This window comes from Camelus bactrianus, chromosome 14, assembly GCF_048773025.1.
Source record: "Camelus bactrianus isolate YW-2024 breed Bactrian camel chromosome 14, ASM4877302v1, whole genome shotgun sequence".
Taxonomy (NCBI): domain Eukaryota; kingdom Metazoa; phylum Chordata; class Mammalia; order Artiodactyla; family Camelidae; genus Camelus; species Camelus bactrianus.
Genome location: NC_133552.1, coordinates 9362362 through 9386231, shown reverse-complemented (window position 1 = coordinate 9386231; position 23870 = coordinate 9362362). Strand labels below are relative to the sequence as shown.

Below are 23870 nucleotides of genomic sequence, written 5' to 3'. Positions count from 1 at the left end.
ATTTGATAGTAGATTTGAATTAGTTGGAAACTCCGTGAAAACACCTTAAAAACTGGGGGGAAAAGTACAACTGATTATGCTGAGAGAGAGAAAATGGAATTATATAAAATGCTCAAAGAGCAAGGCAATAAATAGAAAATGAGAAAAAAAAAGGTAGATATTAATCCAATTATATTTATAATCAATTTGAATGTCACTGTCTAAATGCACCAATTCAAAGAGAGAAATTCTCAGAGTGCAGAGTGGACCAAATAACACAACCCACCTATTGTCAAGAAACTCACTTTAAATATAAAGTCATCAATAGATTAAGAACAGCATTACATAATTATAAAGGAGTCAATTTTCCAAGAAGACATAACAATTCCTAAAGTGTATATACCTAACAACAGAGCATCAAACTATGTAAGGTAAAAATTGCTCTAAATTTAAGGAGAAATAGATGAAATCACTATCACAGTTGGAGATTTCAATATCTCCCTCAGAGATGGACAAGTATAGTAGTGTACTGATAAATAACACATGGGTCACAGAAGAATTCTCAAAATATTAAAATGTTTTGAATGAAATGAAAATGAAAACACACCTTATAAAAATGTGTGAAATAATATGAAAGGAATAATTACTGGGAAATTTATAGCACTGAATGTTGTGATATATAGTGATTTATAATAAGAAATACACATAATTGCTCCTGGTCCCCATTTCTGGCACAGATATCCTAAAACCCCTGAAATTTCCTAAGGGACAAGAGCAATAAAAGTCTTTTGCCATGTTAATGAAGTGACTTTTGGAACAGCTAACCATATACTTACAGGGTTGAAACTTTCAGTCCAGCCCCACTATCTGCACATCTACCTCCAGGGAGGGGAGAAGGGCTGAAGATTGGGTCCAGTTACCAGTGGACTATGGTTTAATCAGCCATGCCCATGTAATGAGGCCACCATAAAAATTAAAAAAAAAAAAAAAAAAAACCAGACATGGTTGGGAGATCTAGGTCTGCGAATATATAGAGGCACTAGAAAGATGGTGTACCTGGAGAGAACATGGACACTCCCTGCCCTCTCCCCATAACTTGACTTATGTATCTCTTCCATCTGGATGTTCAACTGTGGTCTTTACCATATCCTTTTACAATAAACTAGAAATCCAGTAAGTAAAATATTTCTCTATACTCTATGAGCCACTCCAGCAAAGTAACTGAACCTAAAGAGGGGGGTAGTGGGAACCCCCTTCTTATAGCCAGTCAGTCACAAGTACAGGTAACAACCTGGACTTGCAACTGGAACCTCAAGTCTAAGGAAGAGGTTACTGGAACCCCCATTCTATAGGCAGTCAGTCAGAAGCGCAGGTGATAACCTGGACTTGCAACTGGTATCTAAAGTGAGGAGGACCAGTCTTATGAGACTGAGCTTTTAACCTGTTGAATCTGATGCTATGTCAGATTTGAGTGTCAGAATTAAGTCAAATTATAGGATACCCAGCTGGTGTCACAGAGAATTTCTTGGTGGTGTAAGGGGAAACCACACCTCCACACGCTGAAATTGGGTGCTCAGACCTCTATAATGCATATTAGAAAAAATTTAAAATCAGTAATCTAAATTTCCACCTTAGAGAGGGTAGGGGTATAGCTCAGAGGGCGGGCTTGGTGTGCCCAAGGTCCTTGGTTCAATCCCTAGTGTCTCTGTTAAGGATGGATTAATTAATTAATTAATTTCCACCTTAGGAAACTAGAAAAATAAGAGTAAATTTAAGAATAAAGAGGAAGCAGAAGAAGAAATAATAAGAATTAAGAGTACAAATCAAAGAAACTGAAAACAGGTAATCAGTAGAGAAAACTGTTAGAAACAAAAGCTGGTACTTTAAAAATATTAATATTTTTAGCCTGTAGGTCAGGCTAACAAAAAAATGAACAAGATGAAATACTAATATTAAGTAATGAAAGAAGAGACTTAACTATATATCCCACAGAAATTAAAAGAATAATAAAGTATACTATGAACAATTCTATGCCCACAGATTTGAAAACCTAGATGAAAAAAAATCATTCTTTGAAAGACACAGTCTGCCAAATGTCACACAAGAAGAAACAGACATTTTAAATATACCAATATCTATTAAATAAATTGAATCAGGAATTAAAATTTTCCAAAACAGAAAGCACCAGGCCTAGATGGGTTCACTGGTGAATTCTACTGAACACTTATGAAAAAAAAAACTATACCAATTCTCTGCAACTCTTTCAGAGGATAGAAGCAGAGGAACTATTTCCTAGCTTATTCTGAGGTCAGCATCACTCATACCAAAACCAAACAAAGTCATAATAAGTAAAGAAGACTACAGACCAGTATTTCCCATGACCATACATGCAAAAATCCTCAACAAAATATTAGCAAATTGAATCCAAAAAAGATAAAAATAATTATACACCACAACCAAATGGAATTTATCCAAAGTATGCAGCTCAAGCTCTGAAAATCATTTAATGTAATGCATCATCTACCCCATCAACAAGCTAAAAAAGAAAAATCACATGTTCACATCAATAGATGCAGAAAAAGCATTTGATACAATGGAACACCCATTCATGATAAAAACTCTCAGGAAACTAGGAATAAAGGGGAACTTTCTCAACTTGATAAAGACTACCCATAAAAAAACTACACCTAACTTCATACTTAGCAACGAAAAACTCAAAGTTTCCCCATTAAGATCAGATACAAAGCAGGATGTCCCCTCTCACCACTCCTTTTCAACATTGTACTGCAAGACCTTGCTATGTGGTAAGACAAGAAAAGGAAATAAGACATAGACAGATTGGGAAGGAAAACATAAATCTGTCTTTGGTTACAAATGGCATCAATATATAAAATACATTATATTTTCCGTATGTTTCAGGCAGAACACTGAATTTTAATTTTTACTTACAAATAAATTTTCACAGTGAATTCAATATAAATTCCACTTAACTCTAACTAAATCTCACTAAATAAATTATTACTTTTTTTCTCCTTTAATAGTAGTAGTGGTATATTATTGTCAAATACACATTCTGTATCTGTTTCACTTCAAAGAATATTTTCATTACTAATTTTATAAACTTTATAAAAACATAAAGTAACAAATATGCATGTAAAGAAGAAATGTACACTTTTTCTGAAAAATATAAAGAAAATAAAAAGATATAATTCTATAGATATATATTTTTAAATGTTTAAATACTTCTGGAAACCAAAATAATGATACTCTACACGCACAAACAACCTCCACAAGAGAGACAATCATTACAAATAAGTACTAATTTCACTTCTCTCACCTACTGAAAGCAATCACATTTCATCTTTTATGTCAGTTGGGTTAAAAATATATAGCAAAATTTTGACATTATATGCTAATAGGCACTTTCCCTTGAACTAAAAATCAGGAAACATAGTCAGACAAAGGATATTTATGTCACTTTGAAGTGTTAGGGGAAATTTAGATTGTTAGACACTGAAATGCTGAAATTTCCAGGTAATTTTGTTGGTTTACATATGACAAGAGTGCTAATCAAGACTTTATAATGAAAATTTTAATTACTAAGGGGGCTATAAAATTCAAGATAATTACAAGAGTAACTCTGACTAGCAAGACAGTTTTTAAGAAAAAATATCTGGATTTAGCCCACTAAAATTAATGAGTCATAAATATTCATATCACAAGAGAATTCTTAACTATAGGATCACTGACATAAATGCTTTATGGGATTTTAAAAAATTTTTATAGCTTATATTCCATCAAGCAGTCTATCAAACAATCTGTATCATAATTTGAAAAGAAAGAGAACATTATTCTAAGAATTATAAGAATTAAGTTAAATTATCACCAGAGGCTGGTGTTTAGTTTTTTAAATTTATCAGAATTAGAACAGCATTAAAAATAAATTTTAGAAATACCAAATTGCATCACATTAATAGAGTACCTAACATTTACTGAGGAAATAAAGAAAACTCAATAAATGTCTACTATATACCAGAGGCTATGACAGATACTTTATATAAACTACCTTACTTTAATTAATATTACAATCAGATAAAGTTGGCATTATTAAAATCATTCCACAGCTTGCAAATGTGACTCACAGAGTTATTTATGGTAGTTTGGAGTGAGAGCTCTGGATTCAGGCTTTCAGGATTAGAATCCTGGTTCTTACCTGCCACTTAAATCTCTGTGACCCTGAGCAAGATACTGTTTTTCTCTCCCTCATTAGCAGAACATGATTAAATGAGATAATGCAATTACAAGCAGCTACTGGCACACAGTAAGTACTCAGTAAATGCCTTGTGCTACTACTACACACCCTCAGACAGCCCATCACCTAAGAACAGATGATACACAACAGAATACCAGTTTGAGCATTAGTCTGACACCAAAAGAAGGCTTGCTTGTTGCACATACTGTCTCTAATGAAAACTACTCTCTTAGTGTATTTTTAATCATTTGATATACAAAAGCCTACTTATATCTTGTGCTAGAAAACACTATTTCTTCAAAGCAAATTCTTCCTAAGTCAAACACTAAGGAACATTTTGTTTTATATCACCTATAGCGTTTAGTAACATACACTCAAAAAAAAAAAAAAAAAAAAGGGAGGTTGGGACCAAATTGGAGAAAGATGTCATTTACAGTCAAATGTAATTTGTAATTTACTGAGTTATTCCTTGACACAAAATATAAAAGATATAATTATTTCAAATTAGAGTTATACTTCTAGAAATCATTTATTAAACATTTATTCATTTTTTATTCATTGAATAAATATTAAATATATAGTGAAAGGCAATTTGTTTAGTTAGTGCTCTCAATGGTCCCTGAACAGAATGGGACTGACTAGTCCAATTTAAAATAGTATTAATCCCCAAGCAATAACAAAATCTCCAAAGAGCTTTGATCACTTGGCAGAATTACTCCAGGTGATCATGGTGCTTGAGAATCATTAGGAATAGGATGGAATCACTATGAAACCTACCTACTGGCTAATTTACTCATTCAAACCAAATCACGTTAAAACTACTGCATGTGTTGCCACAAGCTATTTCACTCAGTTCAATAACATTTATCTATTCTTTTTGTGGTTCATTTTTGTTCGTTTGTTTTCCAATAAAGGCTAAAATACATGTTAAAAGAAAAAGCAATAAAAGTGTTATTCCTGGAGATTTAAATACTAATGGTGTAGCTACAAAATCCAAAATCTAGCTAAAGAAAAATCATCTTAAACCCTTGCAGGCTTTCTTTGATTTGGCACTGGCTTCAAAACTTGAATTTACATATTCCTCAATTTTAAACCACTATATTTAGAAAATGGATAGACAGTTCACAATCAGTTTTCATCACTACAACTGAAATTCAAAATATAAGTCCTACTTAATCACTTAAATAAGTAATTCTCTACTATAAATAACATCTTTAGTAGAAAAGTTCAAATATAAAGTAATATGGCCCCTATTATAACAACCAATCCTAAGATTGACTATATACATATTTAAAACTGTAGCATTAGAGATAATCTTGTAGATTGCCTAACCTACTGTCATCATAATAACAAAACCAGGATGTATTGTCTTCTATGCCAATCTGCATATTTTATTGAGTTTAATTTAAATAGTCCAGTGAGCTATTATTATTCTAATTTTATAATTGTAGAAAGTGAAGCACAAAAAAAAACCACACTCAATGTTCCGTTAATAATAAATAGTAAACTAGGGATTTGAATCTTACTTGAAAGTCCACACGTATAACAACTATAATATGCAGCCTTCATGATAAAACAGTCACAAAAATTCTCCTGCACAAATAAAGCGTATTTTTAAAGACTAAAGAAGATATGTTTATTCCTTCAATAAATCATTTTAATATTAAACCCCCTAAATACAGTAAAACTCATCAATGATTATAGAAATAATAAAGTGCCAACAGAGGTGAGGCTTATAAAAACAATGAAAAGCTTCATTAACAGGGACTACTGAGTGGAGAAAAGTGCACGGAAACTAAGATGCTTCAGCTTGAAACACAGAAGTAGAGAATTAACTTATTTTAGAGTTTAGCTCAATTTCTCCAAAAAGTAAACAAGAACTAGATAATATTGCAATTTGGGGTATGTATTTATTATACCAACAGATTTTCAAAAGAAAAAAGTATATATAGAATTTTGTCTGGAAGATTTTTAAAGTTCAAAGCAATTCTCATTCATCTAGAAGAGTTTAAAACTGACTAAAAATAAGATGACAAACATATCCTATTTTAAGGTGTCATTCATATATATGAATTTATGATATAGCCAGAAAATAAGAAATTCTATCAATCCTTACCCTAAAGCTAAGAATCTACAATCTACACCTCAAGTAGAGGTGGGCATCCCATTTAACAACTTGCCTTTAGTATTTTAAAAACTGAAAGACAGTATCACTGATGCATATGTGTCTACAAAGGTTCCCCCTTCAAAACTTTAAATATAACAAAAAACTGTATTACTGACATAAACAATTGTCCACTAAAGAGCCAACCTCAGATATCAAGGGCTTTGAAGCAATGAAAAAGTATCAGATTAGAATTCAAAATAGCACATATATGAATCACAGGGTTGCCTGAACTTGGGTATATAGTATTATTAAAAAGGAAAGTGATAAACTTCTAATTATATGTTTTCTGTTGGCCATAAACTAAGAACATATATATCACCGAAAAAGTTAAAGTTACTACATGGAGAAATTAAGATGAATGATATAAAAGAACTAAAAAGAAATCAAAATGAAAACCAGAATGCTGAGCCCTTACACTGTCTTTTATCTCCATGATGAAATAAACACAATTTAAATATTTAAATATAATATAAACACTAAAATGAGTTTTGAAGACATGCAATGAAAAATAACCATGTGCCTTGGATGAATGGACCAGATAACCTGTTAAACATGGTTTTAGCACTAAGATTTTATAATAACCACTCATGATGATATAAATTATTATGATCATTTTAGATATAACATTTCAAACTGCATAATCTTTCTAATTTTTCTACACAAAGCAAAAATTACATTTCAAGTTAAAATAATTAAGGGCTTAATGTTAATTCATACAAAATATTTAAATTACACATAGAGTTTTCTAATTGCTACTTCATCTCTAGCTTCTTTTCACAGCACTTACTAGGCTTTAAATTACTGATCATAATGTGTACTGGTTCACTTAATGATACAGAGCAAACCATTTTTAATTTAAATTCAGGACTGGAATTTAAAGTTTCATTTTTCCACTAAGCTAATATGCCTCCCAATAAAATTATTTAAACTCTCATAACAAAGTAGTATCTCAGCAGGACGTGGCCTCAGGATTCCTTTTCACTTCCAAACCCCAACCTTTACACTACACTGATATAAAAGAAAGCATGATCCATAGATGGAAGCTGACTGTTGTAAATGTACAGGTCACATTTATATTTGCATTTATACTTTACATAAAGATGGTTCCAATACAGGGACAATATTATTAGCAATACTAAAATAGAATTACGTTAATAGCTAATTTAGATGATTAATATGAGAAAATCATATGTTACATCTCAATGGACTGTAAACCTTTCACATATTGGTTTCATTCACTAGTTTTTCCACCAATTCAAAATTGGATGACCCATGAAGAATCTCATGTATACATGTACACACTAAAGAAGCATTTCTGTATTAATTCTGGAGTAAAAATTAACATTTACCTATATAGCTTTCCCTCTAAATTCTCCAAACATAGCAATGTATGCAGTCAAAATAGCTGTTAAAATTCACATTTAACTTATGACATATATGATTCTAAGATATAAGATTAAATCAGAGTTGATGCATAAGGTAATTTTTAAATAAAAAAGGAAGTTACAATAATTGCACATAAAATCAACCTAATTAGAAGATACTGAATATACTGAATTTTTACATAAACATGGAATATATCACTGGTTAGATTTAAGTTCTAAAACATGAACTATATATAAAAAAAGTTAATATCAATTAATACTGGGCTAGTCTTTTGATAATAGCACTATAGATTAAGACCAGTATTTAAGATATAAATTATATAACTATCATTAAATACTATTCTTGAGAACAATCTTTACTCTGGTAATTCTGTTTAATCTGATAGGACTTCATGGACAATCCAAACCATGAGCATTTGCAAAGGGTAAAGTTAGGACTAACAGTTTTCTTCAACTGCATAAAATAATCTTTATGCTACAGGTGGTGAGAATTTCTAATTTATTATCAAGGAAGTCACTCCTTTGTGATCATAAAAATCTAAATGCCAAACTTTTTTATATTGTGTAAATATACATCTGCCTTAGTCCGAAAGAAACTTTTATTAGCACTTCAAAAATAAAAACCAGTATTATAATACATTTACACAGCACCAAGTGCACCATGCATAATCTAAGTGTGTGAAAAACACCATAAATTACATATTCAAAGAAAACTTACCAGACAGTTGTTTCTACTTGACTGTCATTGAGCTGCCGATTGTCTAGTTGTGCAAAAAGTGGGAAAAGCACTTGAATCCCTCCAATTGAATGAATTGCACTATGAATTGAATGTGTTACTATAGCTTTCACATCCTATGTTCAAAAACAAAAGTGTTTATTAAATTTTTCTGAAGTATAACATTATCACTATTTCCTTGTTCCAAATAACTCTGTAAGAAAATTAAATTAAACAGACATTTAAAAAACCCTCAATTGCATACACATAAAATAAAATACACATAAAATAAAAACTTGAAATGTCTTTGCTAATCACTTTTAAATGTTAAATTTTAGGTTGAGAGATTTTTACACTGAAAATATGAAGCTACAAACCAAAATGTATTTTAGAATAGGAGATACTGTTAATAGATTTAAAGGCACTCAGGTAATTTTGATGTTGGGGAGTTATACACTCTTAAAGCAAAGATTTTTTTTTTTTTATGTCTACAACTATCTCTTTAGCTCATTTACTGATTTTATTTCAAAGGATATAGAACATATAATACAACAGAAAAGATAGATTTCCTACTAAGGAGACAAGTCCTAGGTAAAATATATTGCCAAAAAAGGTAGAAGGCAAAAAAACGTCATTCAAAGAACTAGAAAACCAAAAGAGAAAAACACACAGCAAAGGGGGTTTATAGATGAACAATGTTTAATATGTAAAATAAAGACACAGTGTTGATGAGAAGATGAAGACTAAGCTATTATTCACCTACCTGGAGCATCAGAGCATGTGGGGAATGCACAAAAATCGATGCATTTTCCTTTGGTGATGATTCCAGGCAAAGCTGAGCATCAGTGGCCTTAGCGTTATACGTAAATGCGATACTACTTGCCAGCTTCCCATCATACAGAACCTGTTTATGATGTTCTGCCAAATGAATATCACTCTCAGATTTAAACTTGAAGGTGCTCTGAAAAAACAAAGCCTAAATTAAACACTCTTTAAATGTAACATAGTAACATAGTTTTAAAGCAGAGAAACATTTAAGATAACAGTTTGTTAGGACCCTCCCATGTGTCAGGCACTGGTTAGTGGCATATATATTGCTTTGTTATTCTCAGTTCAGTTCTAGGAGTTAAATTTTATTATGCTAATAAACAAACTCAGATCTTCATATTCTCATTTTTATTGTTTTTTATTATTTATAAAATAGATTTATTAGAAAAATATAAACCCAGATGATATTAAATGTAAATAGGATCTACTTTAATAATTTATAACATAAATTTAATTTTTCTGGTTAACACTTTCAAAAGTATTTATATAAGTAAATAGTGCCTGTCACATGAATTACTAATACAGAAAAATGGCTATCATTTGAGACTAAAAAATATTAATTCATAAAAATATTTGTCATTACTATAATAAGTATATCAAGATAGTGAATATCAATGGTACTCCACAAAAAAAAAATCACAATAGCCATTTTAAACCCAGAAGAGATATTCATTAAAACATGTTACCATTTCATACAAAGGATGAGAAGATGTGCTAGCTGCAATAAGAAAGGCATCGTTAAAATTGTTAGAAATAGTTTAAATTTCTCTGCAGAAACTGAGTAAGTTCTGGGTCCATAATTATAGCATGTTGATTATAGTTCACAGTACTATATTGTATATTTGAAAGTTCCTAAGAAAGATTTTAAAAGTTCTCAACACATGCAAAAAATTGTAACTATGTGAGATGATAGATGTGTCAATTAACTTTAATGTGATAAATCATTTTGCAGTATAAACATACATCCAATCATGTTGTACACCTTAAACTAAAAAACAAGTTACATATCAATTATATTTCAACTAAACTGGACAAAAAGTTTAAAAAATTGAGAAACAAAAATTATTGTGTAGGGGGAAGGGTATAGTTCAGTGGTAGACTGCATGCTTAGCATGCACTAGGTCTTGGGTTCAATCCCTGGTACCTCTGTTTAAATAAATAAATAAACTAAATTACCAACCCTTCCTCTGCAAATTACTACGTTGTCTGTACAGTACAGTAAAGTTAAAAGCAGGAGCTTCAAAACCAATTAGACTTGAGTTTGAATCCCAACTCTATCACCTGTAGATGTGTCTCTATCCACAAGTTATTTGCCTCTTATCTGCTACATACCCAACACATAAAATAATGTAAATAAAACACTATGAACAATAACTGGTTCTTTAAAAGCAACTCAAAATGATAGCTACTATTAGCACTACATCCTTTCCTACTTAATATTATATACTTTCTATGTTAATTTTTTTATTTTCTAATAGACTTTTATTTTTTTAGAGCAGTTTCAGGTTTACAGCAGAATTGAGCAGAAAATAGAGTTCCCACATAGTCCTCCCCATCCACACACATATACTCCCCTTCCCTCATCAGTGTGGCATAATTTGGTACAATCCATGAACCAACATGGGCACATTATTATCAACCAAATTCCACAGTTTACGTTAGGGTTCACTCTTGATGTTGTACATTCTATGGGTTTTGACAAATGCAATTTTTTTCATAAATGTTACTCATAAAACATTTACCATAAATTTTATGGTAATGGCATATTGCATTGATGACAGTTGAATTCAGGTAACTGTGACATAGTTGCTTGAGGCAAAGCCTCATTGAGAAAAGTTTAATAATCCAAACTGGAATTAATGTAAATATGAGAAAATGCACCACAACACTGCTAAACTAAAGAAAGCTAAGTTCATCTAATTGTTATAAGAGCTGAGGCATGTAATTTTCTAAAACTAATCTCTGAAAACTTCACCAATGACAATATAGCCAATTTTTCATTGAATTTATGTTGGACAAATCTATTGCTTTCCCCAGAATCACTATGTGACAAATGTTACACAGTAATGACACTGCAAAATTCAATGAATCCTATTTCCTGCTGTATAATTAAAACAACGCTGCCCCTTGTACATTTTTCTCTTCTAAATGAATAAATAATTCATCTGAATTCATTAAAAAATAATCATTCAAACTCTAATATCACCAAACTACTCAAGGAAAATACATAAATATAATCAATCTAATTTCCTGCTAAAATTTTTTCGATAATTCCACATGAATGGAAAACCCAAATTCACCACCTTGATATTCAAAGGCTTTAGTAACTGGTTTGAACCTATGGTAATCATCCTTGCATTCCTCCATAAACCACTCCACTCCCTCTACTCTGTAGTCTACCATGAAGCCATGCCTGACTATGGACCAATCCATAAACACATCCTGTGCTCCCTTGCTCCTCTCCCTTGAATCATGCCCTCTGTCTCACATTATATCATCACATCCTGCTCATCCTTTCAAATTATTTATTTTTCCAAGAACTTTAAAATTTTTCCTTTTCTATGAAGAGTCACTAAAACTTCTATAGCTGGAAATAATCATCCTTCCAAAAAACGTTAATAGTATTCTCATTATATTTCCCTTGCAGTACACATATCAACTTTAAATTATAAACATTTACAGATACAATTATCTTCATTAAGAGAGTTTAAGCTTAATCATTTTTAATCCCCAAAGCTCAGAACAGTTACTTGAATATAATAATTATTCAATATATTGTTGAATTTTATTTAATTACATGCCCTACAATCCTTATTACCAGCCCTTAACAAGGAAGAAAGTAAAGATTATAGTCACAAGCATGCTGCAAATGGCACATGGATTAGCATAGAATATTTCAATGTGTGAAGTCAGTACTTCGACATAGTTGAAAATGACTCAACCAATCAAACCTCAAAAAGTTATGACATATATCAAATTAGCAGGAGTGCCAAGTACCAGCACTATAATTACTGCAATATTTTAAATATTAAACAAGAGAAACACATCACTGATACAAACCAATATCCAAGAGTATTATGTTTAATACCAAGAAGCTGCTTATATGAAATTAAGCAATCATTTGTGAATATCAAGCAATTTTATTTAACTCATTCTTTTAACATAAGCAAAAGTTCTTTTTTAACATGCATGTAGTCGCACAGAAGAATGGATATTTTGGCAGGTTGGAACTTTCAAAAATTAAATTGCAATAGTAATTAATATTATAGAATGATAAAAGATCAACTTTTTAGAAATGATTTGATAGGGAAAATGTGTGAATGATTACAATCTAGTAGAGGAAAACCCCTGGATTGTTTATACCACTAGTGTCATTGATTTGATCAGTGATTACTGAGCACCTGAGGATGTGGGCATAAACATCTTTTCTCACTGGGCTGGCTTTCCTAAGTCTCAAAACAATGGTGTGCCTTCTGGTCCTTCTCTTCTGTTACTGGCAACACCTGCTTTCTTTTAGGGCTCATGGCATCTCACACTGTACATGTACAGCACTGTCCTTGGCCAAGGACACACAGGGAACCCTGACAAAGACTTCTACCCCTACCCCAAGAGCTTGCTCCTTTTCAGCACCCTGCCCCACAAGTTCCAGCTGTTTCAGAAGCCCTGAATTCTGATCTCCACCTCAGCTCACCTGGACCACCTTACTACGCCTGATCTCCACCTTCTTGTGCCTCAATAAAAATATTGGCCCCAGCCAAGGCTGAGGTAATTATCAAACTCATATCAAAATGTTTTTCTCCTCTGAAGGATCTTTGGTCTGTGCTATGTGTATTGACAAATATCTAAAAAGAGATGTTTTATATATTTTGCCTATTTTTATAGTTATTTACAATTGTACGGCAAATCTAGTACCACTTACTCTATCACTGGAGTAAGGACGAAATTTTTTTCAATATTTTATTTATTGTTTGTTTTTGTTTTGTTTTGGGGGGAGGTAATTAGGTTTATTTATTTCCTTATTTACTTTAATGGAAGTACTGGGGACTGAACCCAGGACCTTGTGCATGCTAAGCATACCCTCTAACCCAGGATGAATGTTTTAAAAATCAATTAATTAAACAATAAATTTTGTAAATTGGATAGCAAGTTTTAAAACACTGTTTATGAAATCTAACTGTCATCCTCATAGGTAAAAGGAATCAGTTAAGGAGTACCAACTGAACAAAAAAGAAAAAAAAACAGCATTTTTCAGTTGGATGGATTCATAAAAGGTAATCAAGGGAAGATCAATCCCCACTAAAAGAAACAAAAGTCACTTAATTTATAAGAATTTCAAACTAATCTTAGAAGCTTCATGGACCTCTCTGAACTGGTTTTAAAGCTATCTTCTCTTTGAAGTATTTTCCAGTTCCTACAGTCAGAACCCTTCTCCATGATCACAAAGGACTTAGTGTTCACAGATTTTTATCATAATTATATGTTGATTCAATTTTACTTTTTGTTTTTTGTCTTTCTCCCTTTACTTCTCTGTAAGATCTTTAAAGAAATTTACAGTTTTACATCTTCCATAATGCCTATAATAGTGCTCTGTGCACAGAAAAGCTTTAATGAATGTCTTCTGAATTGTAAAATTGTATGAGAAAATTCATCCTAATGGAATCATTTTAGTTTTCCTCTAGTCAATTAAACACTACTTTTAAATGACTTTTTCTTATTCAGGAAAACTTCAGAATTTAGAATAAAATCATCCATCCCTAACTCTTAACATTAAAACCACACTACCCTATTTCAACTTCCTTAATTTTGGTCTTCCTTCTGGACACTAATCATAAAACTGTAGTTTTTCTATTATTACTAAAATCTACCATTTTCAGTTTTTGTCTATTTAAATATTTTTCTTTGGCTCTGTTCAGAGAAGCTGCACAGTTTTCCTTTATATATTGTATGTATAAAATAATTGGTTGTTTTGAGAAACAAAGGGGCCGTGAAGTATAAATACGAAATCACTCATGTCCTTTGTCCAACACTGAACTTGAAAACAAGCATTTGAGCTGAAAGTCTTGTACTAATAATTACTGATACACTTTATTTTATAATATTCAATGAATTTAAGTGAATTTAAGTAAATTTGGCTCATGATTACTATCCTTTAAAGACAATTAGTCTAAAGTAGTTTATTGATACTTCTTATCCTTTTCGTTTGTTTGCTTTTGGTGGTATTACAACTATAATACTTAAGAACTCAGAGTATATGGTTTCTAAAAATAATGACTGAAATAAAATACTGCAAAATGTATTGTAAAACACAGCTCTCCATGTCTGTATTTTAACACTGCTGGAATGTATGTACATTCCATTATCAGGCAAAAAAACTTTTAGTTTCATTTTGTTCATACTGCTTATAAAGGAAAAAAAAGTTTAAAATATTCTCTTAAAAGTTATAAAATATTTAAACTGCCTACTAAGATCTAACCTTATTTGGGAAAAAATGATCTTAATTTTTTCAGTCCATACTACAAAGATCATTATTCCATACTTTGGCTTACAGTAGCAAAACAATTTCGTATCACAATTAATTATATGTAACACATTAAGATTTTTAAAAATATGATGCAATTTAAATGACTGTATACAAACTTGTGGTTGCTGGGGGTAGGCGGGTGGGAAGGGACAGACTGGGAGTTCGAAATTCGTAGATACTGACAGGTATATATAGAATAGATAAACAAGATTATACTGTATAGCACAGGGAAATATATACAAGATCTTGTGGTAGCTCACGGTGAAAAAGAATGTGACAATGAATATACGTATGTTCACATATAACTGAAAAATTGTGTTCTACACTGGAAATTGACAACATTGTAAACTGACTGTAACTCAATAAAGTAATATTTAAAAAATAAATGACTGTAACCATATAATCCATTATGTAAATATAATAATTTTCTTATCTTAATCCCAGTTGTAGTATACAGATCACTTCTAAGTCTTCAAACATATTTTAAGGTATAGTAAGCAGATTTGTGCAAAAATATCAATATTTATTGGATTATTACTTTAAGGATTTTCAAAAAGAGAATTGTTACATAAAATTATATGAGTAGGATGGGGAAGAGAATGAGGAATGACTGCCAACAGCATGTGAGATCTTTCTAGGGTGATAGAAATGTTCTAAAATTGGATTGTGGTGATGTTTGCACAACTCTGTAAGATTATTTAAAATAATTTACTTGTATACTTGAATGAATTCTGACATGTAAATTATACTTCAATAAAGCTGCTATAATTTTTTAGAAGAAAAAAGAGGATGTGAACACATTTTTACTAGTTACACTCAAAGGAGTAATATATGACACAGCTTTCTTAAGTATAGAACACTTCAGTATATTTCAGTATGGAACATTATATACAACAAGAGCACATACATATTCTTTTCAAGAACACATGGAATAACCAGCAAAGAAGACACATATTTGAGTTCATAAAACAAACTTTAGCCAACTTCCAAAAACAAAATCATATAAATGAAATGTATACATTCTTTAAAAAGTAAAATTAAAAAACATTCAGAGAAGAAATACAAAATATGAATTCTGTGACATCAATTTACAAATCTGTATTTATAATTTTTAATTTTAATATAGAGAATACTCCAGGTGCAGATTCAATGGTGAGTTCTTGCAAATATTGAAGAAAAAATATTTTTTAAAAGAACACTAAAGTAGTCCATCCAGTAAATAAACAAATAATAAGCTCTGGAGAGGGAGGGGGGTATTAGTACCCAGACACACAACAATACATTGTCTAAAATGTCCATTTTCAAACCAAGCATTGAGAAACATACACGTTAAACAGGAAAACATGACCCATACACTGGAAAGGAAGCAGGCAACAGAAATTGCTAGTGAGAGCAACCAGATGTCAGATTTTAGAGAAAAAGACTTCACAGCAGCTGTTAAAAATACATTTGAAGAACTAAAGAAACCATAGTTAGGGAAGCAAATATAGTTATGATGACAACGCCACAATAGAGTACATCACTTAAGAGATAGATACCGATATACACAAAAAAGAACAAATTCTAAGAGTTCTCTTTACAAGAAAAAAAATGTTTTCTTTTCTTTTCTTTTTATATATTGTATCTATATGAGATGATGGATGTTAGCTGAACCTTCTGTGATAATCATTTCACAATATAGGTAAATCAAATCATCATGCTGTATGCCTTAAACTTATACAGTGATGTGTGTCAATTACCTCTCAATAAAACTCTAAATACTGGGAAAGTATTAATAAAATTACTATTGTATTAAAATATTAATAAAATTGATACTTTAAAATATTAATCAAATTGAAATTTAGTATTATTTTCTAAGAGAGAAAGATACTATAAAAAACAATCCAAATTGAAATTCTGGAGTTGAAAAAGGTAACTGAATTGAAAAATTCTCCAGAGGGTCTCAGCAGTAGATTTGAACAAGTAGAAGAAAGAATTAGCAAATATACAGATAAACTGATAGGGATTACACAATCCAAAAACCAGAGAGAAAAAAGAGTGAAGAATGATCAGAGCTTAAGAAAAATTTGGGAAATAACCAAGTAACATATGAAGAATGAGAATACCAGGAACAGATAAGAGAAGGATAAAAGCAAAGAAATCCAAAACAGAAAAATCATAGTGATACTGAAAGGTAAAGACAAGGAGAAAATGTTAGAAACAGCATGAGAAAAATGACTCTTTACTTAAAGAGAACAACAATATGATCAACAGCAGACTTCTCATCTGAAAAAAGCAGAGGCCAAACACAGAGGAATAAAACATTCAAAATACTCTAAGAAAAAACTATTAACCAAGAATTTACAACCAGCAAATCTAGTTTTCATATCTAAAAGGAAAGTAAGATACATTCCCAAACAAATAAGAACTGAGATAATTTGCTGCTACCTGACCTATCTTACAAGAAATACAAAGGAAGTCCTTCAAGCTAAAAGTAATTGACTCAGACAGTAATTTGAATCCACATGAAAAACAGAGCACTAGTAGTCATAGTTATAAAAGATGGTATAAATGCATATTTATTCTTTTCCCCCTCTTAACTATTTCAAAGCAATTTTATGAAATAGTATGTATACAATGTATGGTTTTGCTTATAACACAGAATTGTAACACATTTCCTAATAACAACACAAAGGAGATGGGTGGGAAAGCCATAATGAGCTAAGGAAATGACTCCAGGTGGTAACTGAACAAATGAGGAAATCCATAAATGAAAAATAAAGTTAATATAACAAAAGCTATAAACATACAGTTGATTTTCTTTCTTCTCTCAGCTTCCTTAAAAGACATTCAATTACATAATGTAATAATTACAATAATGTAATGTTGGGTTTGTAACCAATACTAATATGTACCATGTGTAACAATATCACAAAAAGAAGAAAAACACAATAGATCTATAAGGAGAAACATTTCTGTATCTCACTGGAATTAAGTCAGTGTAAGTCTGAAGCTGAGTTTGATAAGCAAAAATGTAAATGCTAAGTCAATGCTACCATTAAGTAATAAGTAAAAACAAAAAAAAGGAGTGAAAAATTATTAAATGAAAATGCTACATTAGACAATATTCAACTCGAAAGCAGTAAAGGGGGAATAAAGGCATAAAAAGAATATGAGATAAGGGTAACAAAAATAAAATGACAGATATAAATCCAACAACATTAAAGGTGAATGGAATAAACAATCCACTCAACAGGCAGAGATTATTAGACTGGATAATAAAATAAGATCCAACAATGTATTTCTATAAGAGTCATACTGTAGATTCAAAGTCAAAAATAGATTCAAAGTAAAAGCAATGGGAAATTTATCAACAAATCACAAGAAAGCTGCAGTGGCTGTACTAATATCAGAGAAAACAGATTTTAAAGCAAAATATTAGAGGTAGAGTGACATTTAATAATAATAATAAGAGTCAATCTATCAGAAAGATAATAACATATGTGCACCTAACAACTGAGCACCAAAATACATGAAGAACCTGACAGAAATGAAGGGAGAAATAGACAAGGTAATAATAATAGTTGAAGACTTCAATTTCCAACTTGAATAGTGGATAGAATAACTAGGCACAAGTCAACAAAAAAACAGAAGACTTGAACACTGTAAGGTGATTAGACCTAAAAGACATTTCTATAACACTCCACCGCAGAACAGCAGAACATGTAATTCTTAACTGTACATCAAATATCAGATAGACCAATGTTAACCCATAAATCAATCCTGAATAACTTAAAAGGATAAATATAAAACAGAGTACATTCTCTGACCAAAATGGAATCAAATTAGAAACAAATAGGAAGAAATTTCAGAAATTCAAAAATATTGTAGAAATAAACACCAAATTGCTAAAAAAAAAAGTGTCAAAGAAGTCAAAGGGAAATTATAAAATATTTCGAGATGAATGAAAATAAAGATACAAATATCAAAATATAAGCAGGGTCCAAAGCAGTACTTTGAGGGAAACTTAGCATTATAAGTACTTATAATAAAAAAGAAGACCTTAAATCAAAAAGCAAGTCTTTCACCTTATGAAACTGGATAATGAAAGAACAAACTAAACATAAAATAAGAGGAAGGAAGAAAACACTAAGAATTCCAGGAAAAATTACTGAAATAGAGAATAAGAAAAACAAAAGAGAAAACACAACAAAATCAAAAGCTGGTTCTTTGTAAAAGTCATCTTAATAAACGCAGAAAGGGCATTTGACAAAATCCAACACCCTTCTATTTTAAAGAATTCAGCAAAGTAGGAATAGAATGGAACTTCCCCAATCTGATAAAAAAGTATCAATGAAAAACTCACAGCTAACAATACACTTAAAGCTAAAAGACTGAAAGCTTTGACCCTAAGACCAGAAACAAGACAAGGATACCTGCACTAATGTTCTTTCTGTTCAACATTATACTAGATTCTAGACAGGACAATTAGGCAAGAAAAGAAATAAAAAGCATTCAGATTAGAAAGGAAGAAGTAGAATTACCTATTTGCAGACGACATAATTTTATATATAGAAAATCCTATAGAATCCAGACATACACACTAAAAACTATTGGTGCTAATAAATTCAGCAAAACTGCAGGATACAAAATCAAAACACAGCAGGATAGGAAGCACAACTGCCTAGGAGGGTACCTGGCATGCGGTGTCCCAGAGTCCCAGAGAGGTGACATGACATCTAAACAAGAGGGCTGCCCAGCAGCAGGTGAAGAAGGCTGCAGAGCAAGAATAACGTGGTGGTGCGGGGTGAGGAAATCTGCTGAGAGCCTGGCCAATGTGGGAACTGGAGCAGATGAAGGATTAAGAAGGCATCTGTGAGGGAGTGAGAGGTGGCTAGCAAATAATGCCACAGCCTGCCTCAGGTGAAAAGGCCATCCATATGGAAAATAAAGGAAAAACTGAGAAACTGTTCTACTGAGCAGACTAAAGACATATTATAATGTAAGTGCTGTGAACTAGATCATTTTCCTATAGAGGACATTATGGGACAACTGGCACAATTTTAATGGGGTCTGAGAATTAGATGGTGGTAATACACTGATGTTAATAATTATGTGAAGAAATGTTCTTGTTTGTACAAACACAACATTCAGCAATGACTGGACATCATGTCAGGGGAAAAAACTGCTTAGTCCTATGCTTGTAATTTTTCTGTAAGTTTCATTTTAAGTTTAAAAATGAGAAAGAAATAAAGGAGATGAAAATTCAAGAGAAAGTGATAACATTAAAGATGAGCAAAATAAATCAAACATGTATAGTAAAGTCTCTGAAGAAAACTAAAGCAGAAAAAAAGAAAAAATTATAAACAATATAAAATATTTCTTAAAATATAAGAAGATACAAGACTGCATATTAAAAAGCCCATACCACTTAACTGAAATCAACTCAGAATAACCAAGATATAATCTAGCAAATCTGCAGCATTTAAACAAAAAAGGAAAAAAAAAAATCCTTTGAACATGTAGGCAAAAATAGCAGGAGCTTTACAACAGAAAGGATATTAGACTGTCATCAGACTTTCAACAAAAACACTTTAAGCCAGAAGAAAATTAGTAACATATTTGAGATGTAGAAAGGTTACCCAAGGATTTTATAGCCTAGCAAATGGCTATCAAACAAAATGGCCCTCAATAAACCAATACTGATTACACACGTCTCAAAAAATATTATTCCATGAGTTCTTCCTGAGGAATGGGCTTCAGATACCCAAAACACATCAATATAAGGAATGTGATGACCCTTAAAAATATAGGTACTTACAGAACTATGACTAAATAAGACTTAAAAGATGAAAGAATAATATGCAATAACTATGTGCACTCACAATGTAGCTAATCCCTTGTATTCGTTTGCTAGGGCTGCCATAAGAAAGTACCAGAGCCTGAGTAGCTTAAACAACAAAAATCTATTTTCTCAAAATTCTGAATGCTAGAATACAAGGTCAAAGTATCGGCAGGGCTGAATTCTTCTGAAGTCTCTCTCCTTGGCTTGTAAATGACTGACCCCTTCTCCCTGTATCTTCACGTGGTCTTCGGTGCCTGCCTGTGTTCTAATATCCTCTCCTTATAAGCATAACATTCATATTGTGTTTGGATCCACCCTAATGACTTAACTTTACCTCTTTAAGGACCTTATCTCCAAATATAGTCACACTCTGGAGTTACTGGGAGTGAGAACTCTAACACATGAATTTTGGGGGTATATAATTCAGCTCACAATATACCTCAAAAATTCAAAATGGCAAGGAGAATAGAGAGAGCATATGCAGAACAAATTAACTTTTTTCAGTAATTACACCAGTAGGGTATATTGGTATTGCTGTTCTTAGACTGTTATATGTGTAATTATGGGCTTTTCTAACATCATCTGTTTACTTGCCAGTGAGAATTCTCAAAGGGGAAGAAAGGAGATACAGATTTAACGAAGACAAGGTCAAGATGAAACACAAGTCCTACATTCCCCACTAATAAAAACTAGGGGTTCTTGAAGTAATGGCTGATTTCAGGACTGAAACAACAAAATGTTCAGGATGAGCCAGAAACAGCGTCATAGGAACTAGCAAGGAAGCTATCAAAGATACAAGGTCATCTCACAGAATACAAACTTGTGGTTGCCAAGGGGGCGGGGGGTGGGAAGGGACAGACTGGGATTTCAAAATGTAGAATAGATAAACATGATTATACTGTATAGCACAGGGAAATATATACAAGATCTTATGGTAGCTCACAGCAAAAAAAAAATGTGACAATGAATATATGTATGTTCATCTATAACTGAAAAATTGTGCTCTACACTGGAATTTGACACAATATTGTAAAATGACTATAACTCGATAAAAAAAAAATGTTTAAAAAAAAAGATACAAGGTCATGTCAAATGGACTAAGGGACCAACCAGAAGAGATATCCATTTTCCAGAGTTGGAATAATTTGAACTTTCAAAAAACAAAAAAAACCCAACAACTTATATAGCCTGAAACACCTCAAATACATTTAAATCCATGAATTTATAAATGACACTTTAAAAATACTAACTGGAGGTCTTTGACTAATAAGGGAACAGCATTAGACTATATTATTTCCCCTCAGTGGTCACTAGGCAGCATTATTATTCTTAGTTGATAGAAGAGAAAGTTGTTAGTATTTACAAAATGTAACTTAACTGGATTAAAAACCTGATAGGAAGATAGGAATACCCATTTTAAGTCCACTGGGTAAAAATTTTATTTAAATATGGATAATAAAGCTTGCTGAGGGCATTGCACTGGGGGAAGGAAACCAGAACATTAGAAAACCAGAGCACTTTTCTTGTCATCCACTGAAATTCTAGTATTTTAAACATAGTATAGCTATAAAGTAGTATGCCTGATATTCTAAGGCGAATATAGCTAAACAAAGATGATCAAATGAGTGGTGTACTTTGCAAAAGAATCACCTTATAAGTACTTATACCTATATTCTATAACTCAAAATGTTCCTTAGTTCTAAATTTTTAAAAAATATTTTCAGAATCTACAGGGTTTTTTTAAAGACCTTTATTAATAGATGTTGCAGTTTGTTGATCTTTTTTTGAAAAAAAATCATGCTGTAAACTTTTATTACAAATTAAAAATGAGGCTCTTCACTCCCTTACACTATACACAAAAATAAACTCAAAATGGATCAAAGACTTAAACATAAGAAGAGATACAATAAACCTCCTAGAAGAAAATAAAGGAAAAACATTATCTGACATACATTTCAAAAATGTTCTCCTAGAACAGCCTACCCAAGCAATAGAAGTAAAAGCAAGAATAAACAAATGGGACATAATGAAACTTACAAGTTTCTGCACAGCAAAGGAAACCAGAAGTAAAACAAAAAGACAACCTACGGAATGGGAGAAAATTTTTGCAAATGAAACCAACAAAAGCTTGATCTCCAGAATATATAAGCAGCTCATACGACTTAACAACCCAATCCAAAAATGGGCAGAAGACCTAAACAAGCAATTCTCCAAAGAAGAAATACAAATGATCAATAGGCACATGAAAAAAGTGTTCAATATCACTAATTATCAGAGAAATGCAAATCAAAACTACAATGAGGTATCACCTCACATCAGTTAGAATGGCCATCATTCAAAAATCCACAAATGACAAATGCTGGAGAGGCTGTGGAAAAAAGGGAACCCTCCCACACTGTTGGTGGGAATGCAGTTAGGTACAGCGACTGTGGAAAACAGTATGGAGATTCCTCAAAAGACTAGGAATAGACTTTCCATATGACCCAGGAATCCCGCTCCTGGGCATATACCCAAAAGGAACCCTACTTCAGAGTAACATCGGCACCCCAATATGCATAGCAGCACTATTTACAATAGCCAAGACATGGAAACAGCCTAAATGTGCATCAACAGATGACGGCATAAAGAAGATGTGGTATATTAATACAATGGAATACTATTCAGCCATAAAAACCAACAACATAATGCCATTTGCAGCAACATGGATGTTCCTGGAGAATGTCATTCTAAGTGAAGTAAGCCAGAAAGAGAAAGAAAAATACCATATGACATTGCTCATATGTGGAATCTAAAAAAACAAACAAACAAACAAAAAAACATAAATACAAAACAGAAACAGACTCATAGACATAGAACACAAAGCTTGTGATTGCCAAGGGGGCAGGGGGTGGGAAGGGATAGACTGGGATTTCAAACAGATAAACAAGATTATACTCTACAGCACAGGGAAATATATACAAGATCTTATGGTAGCTCACAGAGAAAAAAATGTGACAATGACTATATATATGTTCATGTATAACTGAAAAATAATCTGATTTTCATTTGCATCTTCTTTACTTTCCTACACTCTCTGAATTTCCAGAAATTAACTTTTGAATGTCAAAATTATTTTGCAGACACCGGTCTGATAGTAATTGCACTCTTTAATATTTAAAAGTTGAGAAAATGCACATGCACCAATGGATACAATCGACCT

At 31.8% G+C, this 23870-nt stretch overlaps 1 protein-coding gene across 12 annotated transcripts in view; it reads right to left on the bottom strand.

Annotated features, from left to right (window-relative positions):
* The window catches only part of NBEA (neurobeachin), a 536549-nt gene that overhangs the window by 432305 nt on the left and 80374 nt on the right, over window positions 1-23870 (bottom strand). For all 12 annotated transcript variants that reach the window (XM_074378046.1, XM_074378047.1, XM_074378045.1 and 9 more), the window contains exons 9-10: window positions 9262-9459; window positions 8502-8635 (exon numbers count right to left, since the gene is read on the bottom strand). In XM_074378046.1, coding sequence (XP_074234147.1) covers window positions 8502-8635; window positions 9262-9459 — 332 coding nt within the window. The remainder of the gene's footprint in view (window positions 1-8501; window positions 8636-9261; window positions 9460-23870) is intronic.